The sequence below is a fragment of the Carassius carassius genome, chromosome 3 (assembly GCF_963082965.1).
Source record: "Carassius carassius chromosome 3, fCarCar2.1, whole genome shotgun sequence".
Lineage (NCBI taxonomy): Eukaryota > Metazoa > Chordata > Actinopteri > Cypriniformes > Cyprinidae > Carassius > Carassius carassius.
This window is the reverse complement of record NC_081757.1, coordinates 5,107,030-5,132,413: the sequence shown is the minus strand read 5'-3', so window position 1 is coordinate 5,132,413 and position 25,384 is coordinate 5,107,030. Positions and strand designations below refer to the sequence as shown.

At 37.4% G+C, this 25,384-nt stretch overlaps 3 protein-coding genes across 6 annotated transcripts in view; 1 reads left to right on the top strand and 2 right to left on the bottom strand.

Moving 5' to 3' along the window:
- cd248a (CD248 molecule, endosialin a) overlaps positions 1-25,384 on the top strand; it is a 140,158-nt gene that overhangs the window by 46,661 nt on the left and 68,113 nt on the right. The window lies entirely within an intron of this gene.
- On the bottom strand, positions 3,776-7,423 carry znf16l (zinc finger protein 16 like). The gene is made up of 3 exons (XM_059526119.1): positions 6,635-7,423; positions 5,308-5,490; positions 3,776-4,786 (listed from the first exon to the last, which is right to left on the bottom strand). Exons 1-3 carry the CDS (start codon positions 7,308-7,310, stop codon positions 4,077-4,079), a joined length of 1,569 nt encoding a protein of 522 aa, XP_059382102.1. The 5' UTR covers positions 7,311-7,423; the 3' UTR covers positions 3,776-4,076.
- The window catches only part of rgs12a (regulator of G protein signaling 12a), a 33,668-nt gene continuing 18,279 nt past the window's right edge, over positions 9,996-25,384 (bottom strand). For 3 of the 4 annotated variants that reach the window (XM_059526082.1, XM_059526107.1, XM_059526098.1), the window contains 15 exons: positions 24,594-24,612; positions 21,202-21,371; positions 20,930-21,022; positions 19,907-20,050; positions 19,637-19,819; positions 18,766-18,910; positions 18,203-18,291; positions 16,662-16,868; positions 16,496-16,569; positions 16,103-16,229; positions 14,433-14,523; positions 13,917-13,975; positions 13,429-13,540; positions 12,344-12,811; positions 9,996-10,671 (listed from right to left, as the gene is read on the bottom strand). In XM_059526082.1, coding sequence (XP_059382065.1) covers positions 10,430-10,671; positions 12,344-12,811; positions 13,429-13,540; positions 13,917-13,975; positions 14,433-14,523; positions 16,103-16,229; positions 16,496-16,569; positions 16,662-16,868; positions 18,203-18,291; positions 18,766-18,910; positions 19,637-19,819; positions 19,907-20,050; positions 20,930-21,022; positions 21,202-21,371; positions 24,594-24,612 — 2,223 coding nt within the window. In that variant the 3' untranslated portion in view covers positions 9,996-10,429. The remainder of the gene's footprint in view (positions 10,672-12,343; positions 12,812-13,428; positions 13,541-13,916; positions 13,976-14,432; positions 14,524-16,102; positions 16,230-16,495; positions 16,570-16,661; positions 16,869-18,202; positions 18,292-18,765; positions 18,911-19,636; positions 19,820-19,906; positions 20,051-20,929; positions 21,023-21,201; positions 21,372-24,593; positions 24,613-25,384) is intronic. The other variant, XM_059526090.1, reaches the window with a different exon arrangement.

The window sequence follows — 25,384 nt, the reverse complement described above, 5'->3', positions numbered from 1 at the left end:
CATAGCTTATAGTTTGGGAGCCAAATATAAAAAAGCTCTACAACCTTTAGTGGACTTTGCTAGAAACTACCAAAAGTCCAGCGTTTTGTGGTAGAAGAATAGTTAGGTACGCAGGAGCTAAACAATTAAGGGCCTTGTAGGTAAATAATATTTTGTAGCTGAAACAGAACTTAATATGTAGCCAGTGCAGAGACTGTAGAATTAGGGTAATATGATCATATTTTCTTGACCTGGTAAGGACTCTAGCTGCTGCATTTTGGACTACCTGTAGCTTGTTTATTGAAGATACAGGAGAACCAACTAGAAGTGCATTACAATAGTCCAGTCTAGAGGTCATGAATGCATGAACTAGCTTTTCTGCATCAGAAACAGATAACATGTTTCATAGCTTGGAAATGTTTAGAAGATGGAAGAATGCTGTTTTTGTAACATGGGAAATATGATTTTCAAAAGACAAATCTCCGCTAATATAACACACAGATTTTTGACTGAAGTGAAAGTAACAGTATATCCGTCTTGCAAATTTTAATCCAAGAGATTCTGTGTAGGCTACTATTATTTTTTGGTCCAATAAGTAATATTTCTTTTTGTCTTATTCATTGCTGCCGTGAAACTACTTTATTTGGTCTTCCAAAGGAGGACACAACTAGAAATCAGTGGTTTAGTTCCAGAACAGTTCAACCCAAATATTCAGATGTGTGCAGCACATTTTATGGAGGACTGTTTCCTGAACCTGAAGAGTCTGTGCTCAAAGGCTGTTTCTGTAAAGTGGGGCAGTTCCAAAGTTGCAAAGGACAGTCTGGCGCTTCTGACTCACAGCCTATAAATAATTTTTTTATATTTAAAGGATTTGCCACTGATGATTCAAATGCGAGTTTTATGCATTGTAGAGTAGCGCTTGTTGTTTGTCGTTTCTTCAAACACAAATGCAGACATGGTTTTATGAATACGCGGCATGATACACAGTCAGTATCATTGTGAAACTGTATAGGTCCACACTTTCAAAATTACAAGTGTGAAATGTTGCTTCATCCTTGGTTTAATTTGGTTTAAAAGATGATAACCTGGAGTTACTCAGTGTGAAAACCCCCTCTATGTATCTGTTCCCATTCCAGCCCTCACAGACTCAGTGATGGAAAGCGGCAGCAGGTAAGTGAGGTTTTGTTTAGCATTCATTAATGAACTTGGCTGCTCACCCATTGTGTCTGCAGCGAACACCCCACACATGTGGTCTTATGTGATGGATAAAATTAGACCCTCTTCATAAATCGCCTGCAGCTCCACAACAAGAGCCCAGGTGTTTACATTGTGTCTGCAAAGCCGCTAGTGGCCAGGAAGTGTTTATTGCCTCAAATAATGAAAACATACTGGCAGTTTCATTGCAAATATTTAATGAGTCTTCAGAATGAATGGTAGCATTCTTTTTATAGCAATCTCATACAACTAAGTTTGGACACACTTGAATTTGTTACTTATGATCTGAAAAATATATTATTATTTCTAAAAATTGCTTTTTTGTTTGCAATCATAAAACAAAACAAAAAATAATAATAATAAAATGGTGTTCTATAAATCATCACAGGTGCATAATGAGAAAGTATAGTCAAAAAAGGTAACAGCAATGCATAATGCTTTTTAAATAAATATATGTAAATTTATATGGTTTAGAAAAACAAACTTTTGTAACCCTTTTCAGCTTTATTTGTATATTATATACGCGAATTAATGCATACATTTTATATAAATTTGACTATGATATTTATATATTTTTTTTTATATGTATATATATATATATATATATATATTTGTCCTTAGGTAAGTCAACTCCAAATGGCTTTTGAAGAACTTATATTATTATGAATTCACTTTTCTTTATTTTTCTGATCTTTACGCTATTGATTTTTAGTGTGTTCAACAAAGAAAATCAAGTTGGGTTAAAGTAAACTGTATTTGTCAATTTGTGAAGAATATTAGGACCAATTTATGAAAAACTACAGTATACAGGTATACCTTTGATATGTATACTCTTAAATAAATTAAATAAATCTCAAAATTCATCTATAATCAAAAATTTATTTTGTGTTGCCAACTTTTGCTATCTCCATGTGAGAATGTGTTGCTTTTCCTCAAAGTGTTTTCCTGGAAAAGTCTTGCAGTCACACACAGCCCTGCAATCTCCTGGAGAAGTGACAAGTTCAGCTGGCAGTGTGTTATTAAGGCGTCGTGATTACTGACGGAGACTTGTCACCCTCTAATAGAGAAAAATAGTTCCTGTGGCTGGATGTTGTTCTTTCTCGCAGTCTCTCCTGACATATACATTCCCCTCTTTTAAATCTCACAACGACGTTTTCCCATGAATATCTGAGAGACATTTACAGGAGAAATGTCCAGCAATCAACCTGTCAAGAGCATGCCACAGCTGTTTGGGTCCATAGCCATTTCGAAGCAGGTTAAAAAACAAGCACATCCTTTCGAACACAAGTGTTATATTTAATGTGCTGCAGTAGCATGTCATGATGTCAACAACCCCTTACTTACAAATACATAAACAACTTGAATCATATCCTAAGAGTATTTATTAGTTACAGTTCAGTTTTTTTCAGTACAGTTCGCCTTGTACAGATCATTCCAAGTTATTACCGAGACTTGACAAATTGTACCTTTTTTTTTATTTAATCGGTAATATTCAAGCTATTTCGAGATCACTGCTATGAGAAAGTCTTAAAATAAATCTGATGGATTGCTTGTATTTCAAACACTTAATTAACTTCATTTCTGAATGACACATCTTTTCTAAATCCATTTTTACCCCCCATTCGGGTATATTTTTCCAAACTTATAAGATGTTAAAATACAGGCAGACATATATAAACAAATTCACTGATATAAATAAATAAGGTGTTAATAGTGCGATCACATAAACAAACTGAAAACACACACATACGCTGACTGTCCCGGTGGTGCAGTGACATAAGTCCTCCACACGATGGCAGCACTCACGCTCAAAACTATACTACAAGGATGAAATGTAACATTGCAGTGCAGTTGAATCATTTCTGTATCATGATTTTGAAGCATCTTTCAATTATATAAAAAATGGTTTACATTAGTTGTATGCTGGGCAACCCTAATAACACTTATCGATTAGAATGTAACTTGCAAATATATCAAATAATATTCCTTGTTTTATCTTATACATTTTCACAGGCATTTATGATCAGACTTGATTATTGGACACTAATGATTGGATTTGGACGCATACCAAGGTATTCTTTGAAGTACCATCCCAGCTGGCACATTGATATCAATTTGACATCAAATATTAGTCAAGACCTGATCAAGATGCTGTAACATCATTTTAAACTCAGTTTGGATGGCAGTTTCTTTCATTGGTAATTGGGTAAAAACAGTAAATTAATCCCACACTGACATTGCTTTAATGTATATGATGCCATTATATGTTTGACGTTCACGTTACATCAAATCAATGTTATGTCAAGTTTTTGAAGTCAGTTTGATTTGCATATTTGACACATTACAGAGGGAAGAGGGAATGTCATGTTGAATCATGATTAATGTATAATTATTTAACTTACAAGACTCGCTATTGTTGAATTAGTTTTTATAAGGCATATTTCACTGTTAATCTGGCCCTGGGGCCCGGCTATCTGCTTCTAAACAGAGTCAGAAACACTTTTTACAAAAAAGTCTGAATAAAAAATAAAAAAAAGAACAATTAAAACACATCAAATGATATTTAGTGCAGTCTTATGGACACTCAAACACCTTCTATGTTTGACGCTGGAAGAAATGATTGCAAAATGTTTTAAAAAACGAACATTTAACAAGCAGCAAGTTACAGTTAAAGATGTCGTTAACTAACTTGAATGAGAAAGATGTCCATATTCATACACAGCTTTATATTTACGATGAAACCTGATGTTGTTTTTTAGTCATAACGACCTCTCTCTCAAATCTCTCTTCGGCCGAGCTCCTTTCTCGGACTTGAAATGGATCCCGAACCAGCAGTCGAGAAAGTAACATACCACTTTTTGTACACACGTGTCTCGCGGGTGTTACCCAGTTTGCACCTTGTCTTCCTGCACCCATGCCGGACTGTGGCCACTGGCTAACTGGGTAGCCGGCATACAGCGATGACTCTTATATGTGCCCAGATGCCTGAAGCTCCGCCCACACTGGTAGCAAGAGTAGGGCGTAGCGCCGCTGTGAATGCGCATGTGTGTGTATAAGTTGCCCAGCTCTTTAAATCTGCGTCCGCACTGGGGACAAGGGTAGGGACTCTCTCCCGTGTGCACACGCTGGTGCCGTTTCAGTCCGGACAGCACTGGGAAGCCCTTTCCGCACTGGGGGCAGGGGAAGGGGCTCTGGGCTCCGCTGTGGCTGAGGCGGTGGCTCTTGAGGCGCGCGGCGTGCCGGAAACGCTCTCCGCACTCGGGGCAAACAAAGGGCTTCTCACCGGTGTGGATGCGCTGGTGCTGCCGCAGGTTGCCCATATAGTTGAAATGACGCCCGCAGTCGCCACACTCATATCCACCCTCCACTTTCTTCTCCCGTGCTCCCCGGCCAACAGGTCTTTCTGTGCCTCCCAGAGCTCGGCCCGCCTCGCCCGAGTTGCTCTCCCCACGAGAGGAAGGACCACCCGGGGCCGACTGCAGAGTACTCTCTCCGTGATGCATGAGCTTGATGTGCTCCTGCAGGAAAGAGGAGTCAGGGCAAAGAGTTCCACAGAATGGGCAGATGAAGGTGTGAGAGGAGAACTGCTGACCTGGAAAAAGGGAACAGTCAGTGAATCAACTCATATTTCCAAATCACATCAAAAAAATAGTTTATGTGAAAAAGAAGACAAAAGATAAAAGTTCATTGCATTCATATTTTTATACAATGCATTATGACTGTCCAACATGCTAGTTTAAATGTTTAGGGATAATTGTTTATTTATTTAGCCAGGAAGCATTCAAGTGATAAATTACTATTTCAAATAAATGCTGCTCTATTTGACTTTATTTTCATCAAAGAATTATGAAAAATATGTAGTATGTTTTCTAAGCAAGTCAGCATATTAGAATGATTTCTGAAGGATCATGTGTCACTGGAGACTGAAGTAATGATGCTGGAAATTCAGCCTTGCCATCACAGGAATAAATTACATTTTAATATATATTTAAATAGAAAAAAATTTAAATAGTGGTGTGGTGTCAGAGGTGCACAACACATAATGCTTCCCAGCTGCATTCACGCAGATTTCGCATTGTAACCGAAACATTCTCTTTCTTTAAAAACACAAACCTGGCTCCATTCTGTCCATACTGTCCTCCACCGGGCTGCTCCTGTCTTCCCGCGGGGAGCCCTGAGTGTCCAGAGGGAAATGGTCAGACACTGACCTCAGACTTCCTCTTCCTCCTTCAGAGTCTTCGGTTTCATCCTCGTCATCCACAGTTGGAACATCTTCACATTTTGTTTCAGTATCACCTAAAGAAACAGAGGAGAACATGGATAAATGCAACTGGGTTAATCAGAATTTTTTTTTTTTTTTTAAGATTTTTTAGCAGCAGCCATTATAACCATGAATTAAATGTATAAATGAAACGAGGCAAAAAAAAAAAAATAGTGTGCTTAAATCTGACAAGCACTTGTGAAATGTGAAAATTACATAACGTATTGCAGCAACAACAGCAACATAAAACATGTGTGCATGAATACCACAATACATGCATCCCATGGGCAAATATGAACAAAAAATATGCAATTAAAAATATATTAAGATTGTATGCTCTATGTAAATATGTACACAATACATTAATGCTATATATGCATCTATATACATACTGCAATGAGTGCATCCTTTATATGCTTGCATATCAAATGCATACTATATGCAACTTCATATAAACTACAAAGTATTCAATCTATACACATGCATATTTTACACAACTGCATTTATCTATATACAACACATGCAGACTGTACATGATATGCAAACATATAAGACAAAGTGCATGCATATTATATGCAACCACATGCATACTATAATCAACTAGACACATACTAAAAAGAAAATGTATACCAGGATACATTAATGCTATATGCAGCTATATAAACACATACTGCACTGAGTGCATCATTTTTAGAAAAGTATATGCATCTATATATTTTATAATGCATGTAATGTATTAAATGTATGCATACGTTAATTAATGCATACTACAAACACGCATGTAATGCATGCATATCACCTGCATACTATATGCAACTACATATATACTACAAAGAAAGCATTTAAACTATACACATGTATATTTTACACAACTGCATTCATCTATATACAACACATGCAGACTATACAATATATGCAAACATATAATACACAGTGCATGCATTCTATAATCAACTAGACACATACTAATAAGAAAACGTATACCACGATACATGAATAAAATATGCATCTATATACAGATTGCAATGCATGGCATGCATACTATACATGCTACAGTGCATGCATGCTTTAAACAGCTATATTCGTCTAATACACAATATGCATTATGTAATACATGCAAACAAATGCAATGAATATTACAGTTCGTGTCTACAACACTGTTATACGATTAAGCAGTACCTTTAAACTCAGCAGAGCTGAGCTCGACTCCTGAAATCCACTCATAGTCGTACATGCGCTTGCTGGCGGACGGCAGCATGCTGAAGATGTCCGTGTCCGCGTCGGTGGCTCCGCTGTCCGTCCACAGGCTCAGAGACGCGTGCGGCTGCGACTCGGACCCAAAGGCCTGGTTGCTGTGGTCGCTCTCCACTTCAGCAGCACCGCGCTGGTTCTTATCCTTCATCAGGTAGTCGCAGATCGCGTTGATGTTCTCCTTCTTCACCACGGGTGTCCCGGGTTTGGTTTTCTTCGGGTCGGCGCCGTGTTTCTGGCCCGGTTGATGCTCTGCTTTCCTGAAGTCCAGGCTGCTGGAGTTAGACCCCCTCCCGTCCTTCTCCGTGGACTCCAGCTTGGCTTTGAGCAGCTCGATCTCGTCGGTTTTCTCGCGGAGCTCCATCTTCAGGACTCTGATCCGGACGCTGACCAGCTTGCGTATCTCGGACAGCGCGGAATCCAGCACCACCGTGATGTTCCTGCCCAGGTGCTCCGTGATCTCGGTCACCGAGCACACCAGCTGCTCGTCGGGCTCGAGCTCGGAGAAATCCTCTTCGTCTCGGCTGAAGGACCCCGTGTTGTCCATAAAGGCGGCCTGGGACGGCCCTGTTTCCACGTAGCAGTGGTTTCTCTTTCGGTTCATGCTGAAGAGCACAGGCACTCGGCGCAGATGGGACAGTGTTTTGAAAGCGATGGACACTGAGGATACAGCAGACACCACCGAACACCTGAAGAACTTCCTCTCACTTCGGAAGTTGACAAAAAATAAACAGCGCCCCCTACAGAACCATCCTGTAGCTGCGACAGACAGACAGACAGACAGACAGACAGACAGATAGCTAGACAGATAGACAGACAGACAGACAGATAGATAGATAGATAGATAGATAGATAGATAGATAGATAGATAGATAGATAGATAGATAGATAGATAGATAGATAGATAGATAGATAGATAGATAGATAGATAGATAGATAGATAGATAGATAGATAGATAGATGAAGCAGTCATAAGTAGCACGGGTATATTTGTAGCAATAGCCAACGATACATAAATTCCCTACCATAAATATATCAAAACTTAATTATTGATTAGTCATATGCACTGCAAAGAACTTTATTTGGGCAACTTTAATAGTGATTTTCTCTATATATATTATATATATATATATTTTTTTTTCACCCTCAGATTCCAGATTTTTGACTTTGAATACTTTATACTAAATAGTCTATAAACTACACAATTTATCATACACCTTCATATATTTGTCTTTAAAGACTGCTAGCTGTGCTCTTAAAAATAGTTTGACCGACACAACATAGTTTATCAAAGCTAGTAGCCTATAGAAAATAAGAAAGGTCTGTTTAAGCAGGTAGGAAAGGAAAAGAAGATTTTTTTCAAGCAGGAGAAATTCTGTCTTGTATAATGGGCACTAGATGTCACTCTTTAAACGTGTTTAAGACTCATTGTACAACCCGAATTCCGGAAAAGTTGGGACGTTTTTTAAATTTTAATAAAATGAAAACTAAAAGACTTTCAAATCACATGAGCCAATATTTTATTCACAATAGAACATAGATAACATAGCAAATGTTTAAACTGAGAAAGTTTACAATTTTATGCACAAAATGAGCTCATTTCAATTTTGATTTCTGCTACAGGTCTCAAAATAGTTGGGACGGGGCATGTTTACCATGGTGTAGCATCTCCTTTTCTTTTCAAAACAGTTTGAAGACGTCTGGGCATTGAGGCTATGAGTTGCTGGAGTTTTGCTGTTGGAATTTGGTCCCATTCTTGCCTTATATAGATTTCCAGCTGCTGAAGAGTTCGTGGTCGTCTTTGACGTATTTTTCGTTTAATGATGCGCCAAATGTTCTCTATAGGTGAAAGATCTGGACTGCAGGCAGGCCAGGTTAGCACCCGGACTCTTCTACGACGAAGCCATGCTGTTGTTATAGCTGCAGTATGTGGTTTTGCATTGTCCTGCTGAAATAAACAAGGCCTTCCCTGAAATAGACGTTGTTTGGAGGGAAGCATATGTTGCTCTAAAACCTTTATATACCTTTCAGCATTCACAGAGCCTTCCAAAACATGCAAGCTGCCCATACCGTATGCACTTATGCACCCCCATACCATCAGAGATGCTGGCTTTTGAACTGAACGCTGATAACATGCTGGAAGGTCTCCCTCCTCTTTAGCCCGGAGGACACGGCGTCCGTGATTTCCAACAAGAATGTCAAATTTGGACTCGTCTGACCATAAAACACTATTCCACTTTGAAATAGTCCATTTTAAATGAGCCTTGGCCCACAGGACACGACGGCGCTTCTGGACCATGTTCACATATGGCTTCCTTTTTGCATGATAGAGCTTTAGTTGGCATCTGCTGATGGCACGGCGGATTGTGTTTACCGACAGTGGTTTCTGAAAGTATTCCTGGGCCCATTTAGTAATGTCATTGACACAATCATGCCGATGAGTGATGCAGTGTCGTCTGAGAGCCCGAAGACCACGGGCATCCAATAAAGGTCTCCGGCCTTGTCCCTTACGCACAGAGATTTCTCCAGTTTCTCTGAATCTTTTGATGATGTTATGCACTGTAGATGATGAGATTTGCAAAGCCTTTGCAATTTGACGTTGAGGAACATTGTTTTTAAAGTTTTCCACAATTTTTTTACACAGTCTTTCACAGATTGGAGAGCCTCTGCCCATCTTTACTTCTGAGAGACTCTGCTTCTCTAAGACAAAGCTTTTATAGCTAATCATGTTACAGACCTGATATCAATTAACTTAATTAATCACTAGATGTTCTCCCAGCTGAATCTTTTCAAAACGGCTTGCTTTTTTAGCCATTTGTTGCCCCCGTGCCAACTTTTTTGAGACCTGTAGCAGGCATTAAATTTTAAATGAGCTAATTAAGTGGATAAAAGTGTAAAATATCTCAGTTTAAACATTTGCTACGTTATCTATGTTCTATTGTGAATAAAATATTGGCTCATGTGATTTGAAATTCCTTTAGTTTTCATTTTATTAAAATTTAAAAAACGTCCCAACTTTTCCGGAATTCGGGTTGTACAACCACATCTCACTTGCTATTGGTTTGCTTCGTTTTACTCTGTTGTTGGCTCTTTTCCCAATTTTCAGTTGTTCTTTGATGTGAACTTTTCAGCAAATATGTATATATGTAATTTGCCATGCTCTTGCTCTTTCTCCTAAAGGTTCCCCTTTAAAGTATAAATGTACCTCAATGACAAAAAATAGTAAAAAATAGTCACAGTATAAACACAGAGCCCTACACTTAGAACAAAACAGATGACAAAAAAAAAATACAATTAAATGAATTTTTAATAATAACTGATTCATTTGTGTCTTTTAAAACTTAATGTTTTTAACATAAGACTAGATGTGTTTATTTTTCCAAAATTATAGTACAAGACAGCCTTAAAAAAAAAACCTTCCATGTAAAAGGAATTAATGTGACTTGATGGACTAGATTCTACTATAACTACAGAAATCATTTAACTTTTACCTCCCACTACAACTTCCCAGCTTGTTACACTGGTATTCTGATGTGCACTATGATCCCAATCTAACACTGAACAGAGTTTTTCTTTTTATCATTAAATAAAGAACGATCTAAAGTTACATTTAAACAAATAACCCTTTCAATCTTAGGTTACATTATTAACATACACAATATTTTCCACATACACAATTTGGCTCCATATCAGTCTTTGAAAATGCCCAGCAAGCAGCTTCCTTCAGACAAACGTTGCTTTGTATTGCACTGTGTCACTCTCGTTGACTTCCAGCACCCCGCTGAGGGGACGGGGCGCTTCTGTGGAGGGGTAAATGCCATTTTTCATTTTGTTCTGGCACTGGCGAAGCTCAGCTGCGTAACCCTCGAAGCTGTCCTCCAGAGTGACCCCCTTGTCCAGCACTTTGGCTGCTGAAGAGGGGTGGTTGTTGACAGCTGAAGTGCATGTGTTTCCTTCTTCAGAACCTGGAGAAAAGTTTGCAAACAAGTCAGTATAGCACATATAAAGGAAAATACAGATGTGTGGGAATATGTGGGAATTGGGAGCCAGAATCTGCTTTGGTTGATTGGTAAATGAAAGTCAAGTTACAAATTACTTCTTGATTTATTGACATGATTATCACATCCTTGTTCAAGTCTGAACATTGAAATGTTTTAGAATACTGGATAAATATTTTAGGCGGTTAACACATTGATGATGAAGTTCAGATTGATTATGAGACAGCATGTTGTAGGCCATTGTTCTGAATAATATAACACTAATGAATAGTAAAAATGTTCACTGTTTATTGTTACGCTGACTGTGAGCAACGCCACTTTGATAATGACTATCCAACCACAAGGTGGCAGTATGTCCTCATTGTTAAATACTCAGCACAAGCACTCTTTTAGGAAGGTGTCTTTATAAAATATTTGTGAAGTTGCGTGAGGTTTCATGCAGTCGTCTTAACTTAAAAGTCCCAGTAAGTTGGAAAGATATTTTTTGTGCAAAAACATGCTTTGAGGTTTCAGACTTATTTCAGGTCTGCAGACACCTGGAACAACAAGTTCCAGAATGTTTTTCAAATGCAATCAAGGCTATCACGAATGAAAAAAGTTCAGATGCAGAAAAGTAAGGAAAGGTGCATAAAGAAACATGACAACAACAGGAAAGTAAAAGGATGACAAACAAGATCACAGGCAAGTCTAGACTGATTTTGCTAACATTTATTAGATCTAATCAGATTGACAGAATCAACATGATCATTACAAAGGAAACAGGGTGGCAAGCAAATCAACAATGTGACTGTTTGAGAACATAGTGTATAGCTTGAATCTTAAGGTGTTTACAAAGTGTATTGTGAAATAGTGTAATACTGAACATCTCACATTCAGCATTGTTGAATCGCACTCTAGGCAATGATTAGATGGGGAGAGACACATTTGCACAGTTTGTATCAAAAGGAAATGTCCAAAATGAACAAACAAGGAATATGAGAGATTTGTAAATGATTATTTACAACACAGTCTTGATACACCCATGTGAACACTTTCAGATTACAACATGATCTACAGTGTGTCTTATTTTCATAAGGATGCGTCAAAACAAGTAAGACAAATGGATGCCTTATTAATTGAATAGTCTACAGTACAGAGAAACTGGCAATGATCCAAATGTAATAATGTAATGTAACGATGTTTATAAGTGTGTAATCCATAGTTTCACATACTTTTCTTAAACATCAGGCAGTTTATAGTACATACGTTTGCTTATGTAGTTTATAGCTACATATAGAATCCTGAAAAAGTATCACGCTTTCCACAAAATATAAACTGTTTTCAACATTATAATAAGAAGAAAGTTATTTTTAATTGTGATAATATTTCACAGTATTACTGTTTTCCCTACATTTTTAAATAAATAAATGTAACCTTTTGAGCATAAGAAACGTCTTAATGTTACCGACCCCAAACTTTTGAAATGGTAATGTATGTGTATAAATATGAAGTTGACACTAGTGAGATCAATACTATCAAGTGTATTTCAGGTGAATTTGGGATGTGTGCTTTTATCATTGCATGAATCCATTCAAACATGCCACCTACCACACGCACACACACACTGCCACACTCACAGCTATTCAGCGGGGAGAAATACCTGGGCTGGGATTCCTGTGTAAGCATGGCGGAGGAGTGAAGTTGGCCTCAGGTAGGCTGCCTTCATAAGGGGGCGGAGAGTTCGGCGGAGACGGAAGCAGAGTAGAGTTAGGGCTGCTGATGTCACCCTCCCCCACAAGAGTCAGGTCACCCAGCCCTTCCTCGTCCTGACCCTGTGGACCAGAGGAGTGTAGGATGGGGGAGAGAGGGGTGGTGAAAGGGGGCGAGTCAGGGCTGGGTGCACGGGGGTGTCCGTTTGAGAAGCTGGGTTTAGGAGGCTGGGGGGTTGTGGTGGTGGTGATGGTGTGGCCGGGTTTATGGGAGGTGGGGGTTGAGCAGGCAGGGGGTTGGGGTTCGGGATCAGGGTTCACACGGAGAAAGTCTGGAAGCACCAGGTCTTCTTTTCTCAACAAGCCTCTCTGGTCATCAACACGACTGCTCTGAGCACGACTCAGTAACTCGAAGAATTCTAGAAAAGAAGAGTATTTAAACAATTAGAGTATATCAAATGTTCTTATTATTAGCAAAACCTAAAACTATAAAAACTGTTTTTGTGAAAAAAAAAACATAACAAATAAAATAATAAAGTATAATAATAAATTAATAAAAAATATATTATATATTAAATGATTATAATATATATATATAGTGCCACGCACTGATATTGGAAGCCTTGGTAAATATGAGCAAAGGCGAATGTGAAAATAAATCTGAATCTTTTTGAGCTTTCATTCCAAAAAATCACAAAACTATAAACTTTCATTGAAATTAAACAATTTAAAGTGGGGGGGACTCACAAAATTAAATAAATGTACTAAAAAATTCAAAATAAAAACAAATTTATAACATTAAAATGTATATTTATGAAAGAAAATATTAATAAATGCTATAATACTTTATAAATAATACTGAAATAACATTGGAAAATATCAAATCATTTCAAAGAATGAAAACTTTTTAAGCTAAAAAAGTCAAACTTTCTTAATTTACTAGGTTTTAACAGGTGTTAAGTATGAATTAAGTCCTTACAGAAAACAATGGAAAAAGAAAACAATAAAAAGTCAGAGATAAGTGTGTAATATGTACCCTCTGCTTCATCTATATGATTCTTTTTCCCTTTCTTCCTCTCGGATGCAGCTGTCCGGGGATGCTTGTCTTCACCATCTTTCGACGGTTGTCCTGCCAAGCTTTCATCTCTCTAGCAATGCAGTGAAGACAGAAATGATGAGCTATGATTAATGAATCCTGGGCTGGGTGTCTTATAGACTGGCATGTTCATGAAGGTTTTATTCCCTTTATAAAATAGGAATCATGTCTGAACAGTGTACAAAGCCATTTCTACTGCACACTGATATCTCAAAACGTAACACAAACATAAGTCATGCATGTGACCAGAAGTTCATGCTCACCACATCCATGCATGCTTAGAGTTAGTAACATAAAGAGAATGTTATTTAACTTAAGATGCATTTTGTTTTTGCATGATGACTGCAGTTTAAGTATATTGGATATGTAGAGGATTGAAGCAGGCATGACATCTCACACACTACTGTATTCCCTGAAGTCACTCTCACCTCTCTTGGCAGACTTTTCTTGGCAGCTGGTGTTTTGGAGTTGAGTGTTTTAGACTTGGCTGGTAGAGAAGTACAACAAAACAATTACCCAAAGGAATGTTGAAATTACCCTGAACACAATTACTTGATATTATCAGAGTGGAGAACTTGATAATGCACAAGGCCATGTGTGTATGTGTGTGTATGTGTATGTGTATGTGTGTGTGTTATGTTTTGATTTGAACATTTCTAAAATTATAGAATGTGTTCTGTTGGTTATAGGTTAACTATAAAAAAACAAAAAACAAGACAAATCTATGGAATGTCCTCAGTGTGTCTTTTTTATATAATATATATAAAATGCAGAAAGTTTTCTGTGAGTGATAGGTTTAGGGTTAGAGGATATAATATACAGTTTGTACAGTAAAAAAACAAACAAACAAAAACAGTATGTCTATGAAAATTTGCTATAAAACATGAAAACCCAAAAGGTGTGTGTGTGTGTGTGTGTGTGTGTGTGTGTGTGTGCGCGCACACCTTTAGCAGGATCAGCCCTCTCCAGTACAACTCGTAGGCCATCAAGGTTTGATATGGGCACTCCAAGATCGAGAACCTCTGTCTCTCCACTCTACAAAATTTCAAGCATTTAACATTAGACTTTTTGCTCTAGAAATGTGACTTTACAAATTAATTTTGATTGATGGCAGATACAGCTTACTGTTCCAGTTTCATCAGTACAATTTAAGGTCTAAAGAGAGGCTTGATTAACCACAGAAAATCATTTCTATGCATCTCTCAGTGAGTCCAGTAATGCACTCACAATAGGACAAAGACTATGGGACGAGACACTGCACTGGACATTAAATACATACTGTTTTGAAACAGTACCCATAATCAGGGGCATCAACTGAGACTGTGGCACAAGCCCTAGTGAAAAACAGCTGTTCCCCAGTATAAATTTACTAATAAATCCTTCTCTGATGGAGGAGATTACAATATATCGACCTGATAATCATGTTACCCATGTTATAATATTTCAACAATCACATCATTAGTGTTTTCTACAAGCTGTTTAGAATCAAAACTAGTGATGCTACAGTCACAAATAATCACTCCTTTGATCTAATCAGTCAAACGGGTTTGTAATAAGGTCTGAAATTAAAAATCAATCAAACTGAATCATGAACAGTTCACTCACGCACTGAATCTTTTGCATCTGTTTCTCACACCATAACGAAATGCTTTATACTCCTGCTCATAATACTTTTAACATTACACGTTAACATGTGACTACATTTCTTAATAAGACATTTCTGTCTACAATCTGCTATTTTTCAAATCCTGTCGTGACCATATGATGTTACTATCATATTTAAATGTAAAAACTTCATTTACAAGAATAACAGTAATTCAAAAGGTTTGTGCACCCTAAACAGTATTCCAGTTGATTTAAGGATTATTCAGATAAATGTATAGCTGAAATAACACAAAATATTTGTATGGAAGATTTTAAATAAGCACTTGAACAGAAATACAAGCTGCACATTTCTGCTTTTTAATCTTCTGGAATGTCTTGCACCACCAACACAGTTTGTGCTTGTTTTTAACTTGGTTTTGAAACCAGAACATTCCTCTAAACATTAAACACTGCTATGTGACTGAAATGTTAGCACCTGCTTTTAGCCTATCTGTAGTTTTAGCTATGTGTCACATAGATCTTCTTCAGTGCTTTTGAAGACTAATGCTGAACGTCTGTGCTCTGTGATATAGTAAAAGCTTCATAGAACACTGGCTAAAAATAAACTAGCTTTCATGCTTTGCGGAGCTGGGAAGTGGCTTTGTTTCATGCCATCACAGTCATTTCTCTCTGCTTAGTGCTGTCTTCCATTAACTTCTAAAAGCTGGATCAGCTGACCATGTTTGACGTTTAAGAGGGGAAAAACTGCAGCGTTCCTGCTATACCACATAACTCCACGCCCAATGAGACCGAACCAGCTGCATTTACAGTACATTTCACATCAGGAAATCCTATTGTTTAAAATTTGACATAACATATTAAAAGAATTGAATCTAAAATCATCAGATTTGATGAGACATTGCTATCTTTTGTATAAAGACTGTATTCAGACCTGTACTGACAGTATGCACAGCAAAAACACACAACGTATGCCAGCCATATGTGTAACTGGTCACAATCAATCACTTACTATTCTTGCAACCAAGTCACCAAGGTGGAGTCCATACTTGGCAACCACAGGACGCAGAACCTCAGTCACAGGTTTTGTGGGCTTTGCTTTCAACCCAACTGATCTGTTAATGGGTACCAGGTCCAGTCTGAAAATAACATACAGGGTGAATTTATTTATAGTCTAGTGGCAACCACAGCACACATTTGTTTGATAGTCTTTTCTACATTTATGACATATGGTGCTCTTGGAGAGAAGAGAACATACTGGTATTGGAGAGCATTTCCTACTGAATATAAAAAGCAACATAACTACATTTGGTTGCAAATATTTGGGTCATTTAATACTTCGAGATTATCGTGAACTTTCAACTGATGAATAGATAAAAAGAGAGATGATAATAACTAAATGTACCTGAACAAAGTGCGTTTCTCAAGACGAAGTTCTCGAGAGCTGAGTGTAATACTATCTTGGTCCAACACCAAAGGCTACACAGAGAAAAAAGGGGGAAAAAGAGAAATCTTAGCATTCACAGAATAACTAAAGGAGACGTTATAAAAGCTGTGAAGGATCTCTCTACCTTCTCTCCTCCGGTGAGGAAGAGGTCGACAGCAGCCAGGTTGATGTGCTGTTTTTGACAGAGCTCCAGCAGCACCTGTCTGATGGAGGAGCCCTGTCGTAGAGGAATGGAGCCGCTGGAGCCGTCAGGCAGCATTACTGTACACGTCCTGCTACATCGCTCTATGTTCTTTTCCCAAACAGAACCAGAACTTATCAGCTCACACTGCTTTACACATACAAAATATTATAAAAAAATCAAAGTTTTTTGTTAGTTTTTTGATATGCCAAGTTGCTACATTGCCTGGAAACTGTAAACAGTTAATTTTATTATGTCAAATTACTAAAAATGTTATATTCTTATTATTTTCATTAATGAAGCACTCTGTAAAACTCTCAGTAATGGATGATCACTAGGGTTGGGAATCGTTAGAAATTTTCCGGTTCTGATTCTGGTTCCGGTTCCACCTAACGGTTCCGGTTCTGATTCCGGTTCCATTAAAATCAGTAAACAATTATTAAGAAATAGGGGCAAGGAAAAATGCACAATACTCAACTACTCAATGCTCAATACTGTTTATAATTTACTGTCAACTTAATTTAAAGGTTGGCAATGTGAAAATGCAACATATATTACAGTGTACAGATCTTCGTAAGTAGGGTGGGGTATTTTTAGAAATTTTCTGGTTCAGCTTCTGGTTTCATTTAAATGAACTATGTTTTTTACTATTTTACCTTCACTGAATGTAGCGTTACTGGAAGTTAGTAAGTAATGTTGAGTAATGCTAGTCCAGCAATCATAAAGTCCCTATTTTACAAATAATAATGCAGTCAGGAGATGGTGTGATGCAATGAGTGGTTTCCACATTTTTAAACATTTAAAATGCATTAAAATAAATATTTTCTATCACTTTGTTTATCACTCTTGAAATGACCTGTACACTAAATAATCTAACCCTCATACTTGCATAACAATAGCAGTCTATTTATTTAGTGGTCCAAGTTGAAGCCAGTATGTATATTAATGACAATATGGGACAAATATAATGTAATTTAGTGGCGGCAGGTGCAGCGCGCTGCTGTTAGATGTACAGTCAGACAAAACGATGTGCAGTTATCAAAGGCGCGAGTGCACATACAGTCGTGGGAAACAATGTGTTCGGCAATTAAAGACGGGACAGCGCAACGAGTTTGTGGATGCGCGTCATTGGAATCAATGTGCTCAGTAATTAAAGAGGCAGGGAGGTGTGTCTGTTATTCGGTTCTTGACATCCTTTATGCGGGAAACGCAGAATATTTAGAACAGCGGCGCAAGGCGGCTCACAGCGCTTGGTCACGTGTTGCACCAGAACCGTTTTCGGAACCGAAACTTAGAAATTGCTCACGGTTCCGGTTCTTTTTAAAGAACAAAACCGGTTCTGAATAAGAACCGGTTTTCGGTTCCCATCCCTATCTGTTCCTTTGATTTGCTGAAAATCCTCCCCTTGTATATCTCATGTCTAAGTAGTGTTGTAACTCTCTACTGTCCTAAATGGTGCACTCCCAAACTCCCAATCCTCTTACCTCATTCTTTCCTCCGGAAGACCAAGTGTTGAGCTCTTGACTCGCACCAGAAGACAGAGAACCCTGAGACCCCCTCCGCCCATTACAGTCTGGTAAAAAAATTTACCAAAAATAAACATATTGTAAGAAAAGCTGTCACATGAATTCAATACATTTAAATTAAGGACATTTTTCTATGCTTTTGATGTCAAGCAAAAGAGTGATTCTTCAACTATGGATGGACACTGACAAAAATGTTGGTTGGTGTGGACATAAATAACACAACTAATTTTTGCAATAAAAACTGAAACATAAAAATCAACCCCACAGAAGCTACAAAACACAGAGATGTGTGAACACTGAAGAAACAAGGGTGTCACTCAAGGTTGATCAAGTTTTGTTAAATTGTTTGTTTATGATCATTTCTTGTTGAAAGAACACTCTTTATAGTGTTTGCACGTCTTAAACACCATCAGCTCATTAAGAAAAATCAACAGCAGACAGGGTCAGATCTATAGAAATATATGATGTTATATATACAGGAGGTTAAATAATTGCTGATGAGATATTGTTTTGAGACTCACTGTAAGGTAAATCTGGGGCGTCTCTTTTCTTCTGTCCTTTCCCAATACTTGGATATCTGTACCAGGAAAAGAAGCCGTTTTTCTTATCAGAGTTTTTCTCTCTGAGGTCATCACTTGACCTGCCTGTTTTGGGCCTCCTATTTTCCTGTAACACAACATGACACAATCAGACAGACAGAATACTATAGCAGTAAATCAGGCTAAAGCTATAGGAAATCTCAGCATACATTGAGTCCATTAAATGTATTCTGTAAAGCTAGCATGGAATTAAGCAGTGGGCAGTAATGCCAAAACTTTACAGCATTGTTTTATATTATTATTATTATGTAAACTGCAGTATATTATTTAAGTCTAAAAATATTTGAAGTATTTATAATAAAAATGTAAAACAGTTTTTTTTTCATATTAATATTTTGATATTGTTTGTTTATTTAATCTAAAAAACTGATGTAGCAATTATTATTTTTCATAACAAAATACATTAATTACATTAAAATCATGTCATTTGAAACAGCTGAGAGTGAGGAGTTGTTGTCATAGCACAGAGCCCCTCCCCTCGATATCACAAAAATTAAAGAGCTCTGAAATGTTTAGTCGCGCCTCTGTGAAGTTCTGAAGGCGTTGCCCCTGGCAACCGATAGCGTGTCCTACCATCATGGCTGACCAGCTCAGACCCCTCCCAAATCAACCCAAATCGGCACGTGACTCCTCACTCTCAATATTAACACAGCAAATCATAATGTTGCTCTGCAACCACAGACAACTTATAAAAAACAGGTGTAAACAAAAACCAAAAGCATTTATTATGTTACTCATAATTTATCCGCCACAAAGCTTTCTTGAGATATTACTGCTGTAGTGAGATTAGTACCTTCTTAGGTGTGGAGAAAGTGGAACGGTCAGAGCTGAAGCTGTGCTTGGAGGGGGCGGGGCTACATGGAATCGGGCAGGGGTCAGGGAGAGGTCGACCCTCTACCTCAGCCAGCATGCACTCCTGATAGAGAGTGGACTTCAGGAACCGAGCGTAACTGTCCATCTTCATCAGGTTAAAGATCTGCAGGCATGAGTCAAGGTTTAATGAAGGTTAGGTTTGCTTAGTCAAACAATGGCAACTGCTATGTGAATGTGGGAGTTTATCGACCTGCAGCTGTGGCTGTTTGAACATGTTAGGCTGTGGAGCTGTCAGGACGTCGTCAGCAAGCTGAGCTTGACTATCGATGTTCACCGGCGTGGTAGCTTTACTTGAAAGGAAACGATTGTAGATCTCTTTGGCTTTCTGGGACAGCTGAAAGACAACAACTATGTTTAAAATACGATCAAAAAAATTTTTTTTTTTTTATTTTCCTACTATGGAAGTCAATGGGTACCCAACTGTTTTATTACCAGCAATATTCAAAAAAAAATTTTTTATGTTCAACATAAGAAAGCAACTCATACAGGTTTAAAATGACATGAGGGTGAGTAGATGATGAAATAGTTTTCTTTTTTGGGTGAACTGCCCCTTTACATGATAACTTACCCCAAAAAATTAGAATTCTTTCATCACCTTCATGTCGATTAAACACATACATACACCAGTGATGTTACTATTAACTAAAAATATTACAATGATTCCTGTTAACTAAAACTGAAATACAGTATATACTGTACTATATATATATATATATATATATATATATATATAAAGGTTGCCTTACTGCCAACTAATAAAAACCACAAAACCACATTAAATTACTTAAATTTAAAATAAAATTAAAAAGAAAATGTAAATGTAAAAATAAAAGCTTATTCAAAATATTAATAATTTCTGTAACAGTATAAAAATAATACTGAAATACACAGACACCCTTCATGTTAAATTTTAGTTTTTTCCTCACACAAAGCTATTAAACTGCTTAAAAAAACTTGGAATATTGTGCACAAATCATGAAGACTTCTTTTGTCGTGATTTTTTTTTTTTTTTGAGAAACCAGGATATTCTACTTCTCATACTTGTTTTATTTTTCCACAGAAGAAGAAAGCCGTTAAGATTTCAAACAACATAGGGGTAAGTAAATGATGCCAGTATTTTCATTTTTAGGTGAATTATCACTTTAAGGGTCTTTGAGCAAGATGACTGAATATGTGTGATTGTGGGAAATGTGTATGTGTTACAGATGATTACCTGCTTTTTGTCATGTTCTGGAACTTGGCTAAAGCATTCACAGGCCTGCCAGAATAAGATGTTTTCCTCACTAAACTCTTTCTTTAGAAACTCCTACAGGAACACAGAAAAGTGCATTTACTATTATTCTCTAACATTATGATATTGTGTCAACAAATGAAACAACACAATATCTGATATACAAAAAGGCAAGCCTGTTAAAAGCTCACAGGCCACAAGAATTGTATTAAGTTAACAATAAGCAAATGTCTAAAACACACTCCAGTACTTACAGAAAAATAGCGGACACCCACAGGATCCTGGAGCAAACGCTCAAAGCTGGCGGCCCATGATGCAACACTGCGCTCTGAGAAGCGACAATGGTTGGTAACGCAGGGCAGACTACCATTACTTTCCAAACTGCTCACGCTGCCGCAGTCAGGACGCTCGAGACCGCTGCGCTCTGGACAAGACAAAGAGTAAATATGAGAGTCGAGATGAGATGATTTAGGTTCAGATTCTTGAACTGTTCTGGTCTCATTCATTAAAAGAAATTCCCTTCTCTGTTCTGAGATGAGATGTCTTTAATACTGTGGCATTAGGTGAGGAATAGGAATGATTTTTCATTTTAGGATGACAATATGCAGATAAATACTGAGAATCATCAACTTGCATAATTTCAGTCAGTAGTGTTACAAATGTAGTTTTTTTTTCTTTTACTGTTTTCAAACAGGTTTGCTTCAATTAGAAATTAGTTGGTCAAACAGTCTCACTGCAAACTCACACCATTGGTTGAGCGAGTGTTGCTGTGTTGGGCTGGTCAGGTTTGCTCAAACTAGGTAATGTTGAAAAGGCCACAGAGCCACAGTGTTTACACATTTTAGAGAAAATCAATGTAAAAAGACCTTACTTATGGTTTAGGGTTAGAAGAATTTTACAATTTTAAAGGGATACTCCACCCCAAAATGAACATTTTGTCATTAATCACTTACCCCCATGTTGTTCCAAACCCGTTAAAGCTTTGCTCGTCTTCGGAACACAATTTAAGATATTTTGGAAGAAAACTGGGAGGCTTACACTGTCAATGTCCAGAAAAGTATGAAAGACACTGTCAGAATAGTCCATCTGCCATCAGTGGTTGAACCGTAACGTTATGAATCGACGAGAATACTTTTTTGTAAGAGAAGAAAACAAAAATAACAACATTATTCAACAATTTGTCTCCTCTGTGTCTCCGCATCACCGTAGCACCATTTTGCAGAATATGAGCAGAACGAAGGCTGCTTACGCTCTTCTGTGTGAGCTGCGCCACACGGTTACATTTTCTATGTGTATTTACGCTTTCATGTGAAAGAAAACAGCGCATCAGTGCAGCGCAGCTTTTGTTTTCTTGGCGTACAAAAAGTATTCTCATCGCTTTATAACATGCAAAGTTTCCTTACTTTAGCAAAGGGAAACCAGTCTCCTTTCGAAATCCTCCGATATTCCTCTTAACAAAACCTTGTTTTGTACTTCTAATTAGTGACTGTTGTTTTGTTTTGATCTTTCTGCTGCGTTTCCGTGTGCATCACATCTGAGCTGCGCATGCGCAAAGCTGACTTCATACATCATTCGAACGGAACTGCTTCATTTACAACTGTGAGTGCAAGCTAGAATAAATTGATTATTACTTTTTGAATATGGATATTTTTTCTTCCAAAATACATTGATTCACTACAGAAGGACTTTGTCCCCCCCCCCTCCCCCTTTACAGGTTTGGAACGACATGTGGTTAAGTGATTAATGACAAAATTTTATTTTTGAGGAGGAGTAACCTTTAAAGTGTTGCTGATTTGAAAACAAAAATTAAAATGATTAAAGCTAGAATATATGTAACTTGTGCTGTTTTAATCTTTGTTACAAACTGTTGCGGTCCCTTTCATGTGTAATATTTGTTTTCCTTGCTTTTCGTTAGACAAGTCCAGACAAACCTCAAAGCTTTCTCTCTAAATATCGCTGTCATAACCGCCTTCAGACAAATCTGCTGACAGTTTTAATGACACTGTGTGATATGTTGTAAGGTCTCTAAAGATAAACAAGAAAGTACAGTAAAACAGTAATATTGTAAGTTATCAAAATAACGTATGTTTAATAATCTTAAAAGGCATTTCTTTATTGTGATAGCAAAATTAGATTTTTTACAGCAGCCATTACTTCAGTGTTCAGCAGTGTTTGGAATAACGGCGTTTAAAAGAACGGCGTTAGGTAACAACGTTATTTTTTCAGTAACGGGGTAATCTAACTAATTACTTTTCCCGTCGTTACAACGGCGTTAACGTTACTGAAGGTTAAATGCGGTGCGTTACTATGCATTGATTTAATATGCAATCCGAACGCACCCCTGGCTCACACAGCGAGTGAGCAGGTGGGTTAATAACGAGATAAGCGATTATGATTGGCTAAGGCAGAGTCATGTGTTTCATGGTAGCCAATCAGAGCCAGTGTTTTTACACACACGCGCCAGCAGCGCCAAACACACACAGTCACACACACGCAACAGCTACACAGAGATTCGCAGCAGCAGCAGAAATGGCGAGTCAGGAGCAATCTGATGAAACGTTGGCATTTTCAAGGTGGAGATATAAGCACTACTTCAAATTCATTGTAGTCAAAGGCAAGAACGTGCATGTAATGTGTACATGTAATGTGTGACACACGCATCCACAAAGCTAGTGGCCAAAAACACTTTTCTTACAAAGAGTGCAGGATAAAACTCTTGCTGTCTGTTGACGTGCAATAAATCTCGAAAGTTATGTACGAACACCTGTCTGTTCTACTTATTTCAACTGACTTGTGAAAACTGCTAAAAAAAAAAAAAAGTTCTTTGACATATAGCAACTTTTTTTTTTTGTTACAGTAACGCAAATAGTTACTTTCCCTGGTAACGAGTTACTTTTATTATAGAGTAATTCAGTTACTAACTCAGTTACTTTTTGGAACAAGTAGTGAGTAACTATAACTAATTACTTTTTTAAAGTAACGTTCCCAACAGTGGTTTTCAGTGTCACATCATCCTTCGGAAATCATTCTAAAAGATTGATTTAGTGCTCAAAAAACATAATTTCATTATAATCGCTGAAAACAGTTGTGCTGCTTAGTATTTTTTTGGAAATCCATGTTTTTTGCTGTTCGAAAGAACAGCAGTTATTTGAAATAGAGATCTTTTGTAAAATTACTGTCTTTACTGTCACTTTTGATTTATTTAACGTATCCTTTCTAAAATAAAAGTATTAATTATTAATTTTTAAAAACATCTTACTGACCCAAAACTTTTGTAAAAAAAAGTGTATCTAAAAGTCATTGACTACAGATTTCAATTCCAAAGTGTTTTCTTTATTCTCAGTGTACAAATGAAGTGCACTTGCTTAAATTATGATCTTGTACTTCTCGTAACATTTTTCTTCTATCTCTTCATAGACAAATTTAACACTTTAAGACTACACAAATAAAATGCAATTGGCTAACACAACAAACATCAGAACAACAGTCTAATATATATATATATGTATATATATATATATATATATATATATATATATACATTTATAATAGCAACCTCTACTTAAAGCTAACTTCAGAACTCATTAAACTACTTCCTGAACTCATTGATTTTGCTTGTTAGAAAGGGTTGAAACGGAGTACTCACCTCTATCTGATGCAGCCGACTGAAAAAAAAGAAAAAAAGACATGAATGAACAATTGCCATCCTGACTTCGGTGGGGTAAAGGAGTAGAAAAAGAGGAGAGAGGTAAAGTTACAGAGCTGGAGAAAATGCCTGCAGACATCTCTGCAGTCTCTCTCATCTTAACTGAATGTGTGTGATGTGTGTTTGTGGAGAGGGGAGGGTTTTTACATATGGTCGTTGATGTAGCTGTGTGTAATAACACACAGCTGTTTGCACCTCTGCTCCGGTTACTGCCCACAAAAACACACACACATCAAATGACCTGACCCAAGTCTGCCCAGAAACTCGCAAAGACCATAACTTTAACAAAGAGCTTTTCATGTCATAAAATACTCCTGCATCTCTGAGCATGGAGGGAAACCTGATTGAGAAGAAGAATGCCAATCAATATGCAAGTCTCAGGTATGTGGAAGTTGACCAATATGGTAAAACCATATAATAACTTAACTTACAGCCTATTTGTTAACATCAGCATCCCAGAGACCAACAGAGGTGTGTATATGTGTGTGTGTAGGCTGGGAGCAAAGCACATGTACAAACACACACCATGTTTGTTCAGTGGGAGGAAGTGTAACAGAATGAGGGCAGTTATTGGGACAGCAGATGGACACACAAAGGAACAGAGACTTTTCTGAGGTGAATATGAATTGGATTTTTGAAGGTGGGAGGTAGAAGTTCTTTGTTGGCACATAATAAAATGATAGAATTAGATTCATGACTCATAGCACCTCTGGACAATGTTTACTGAGTGA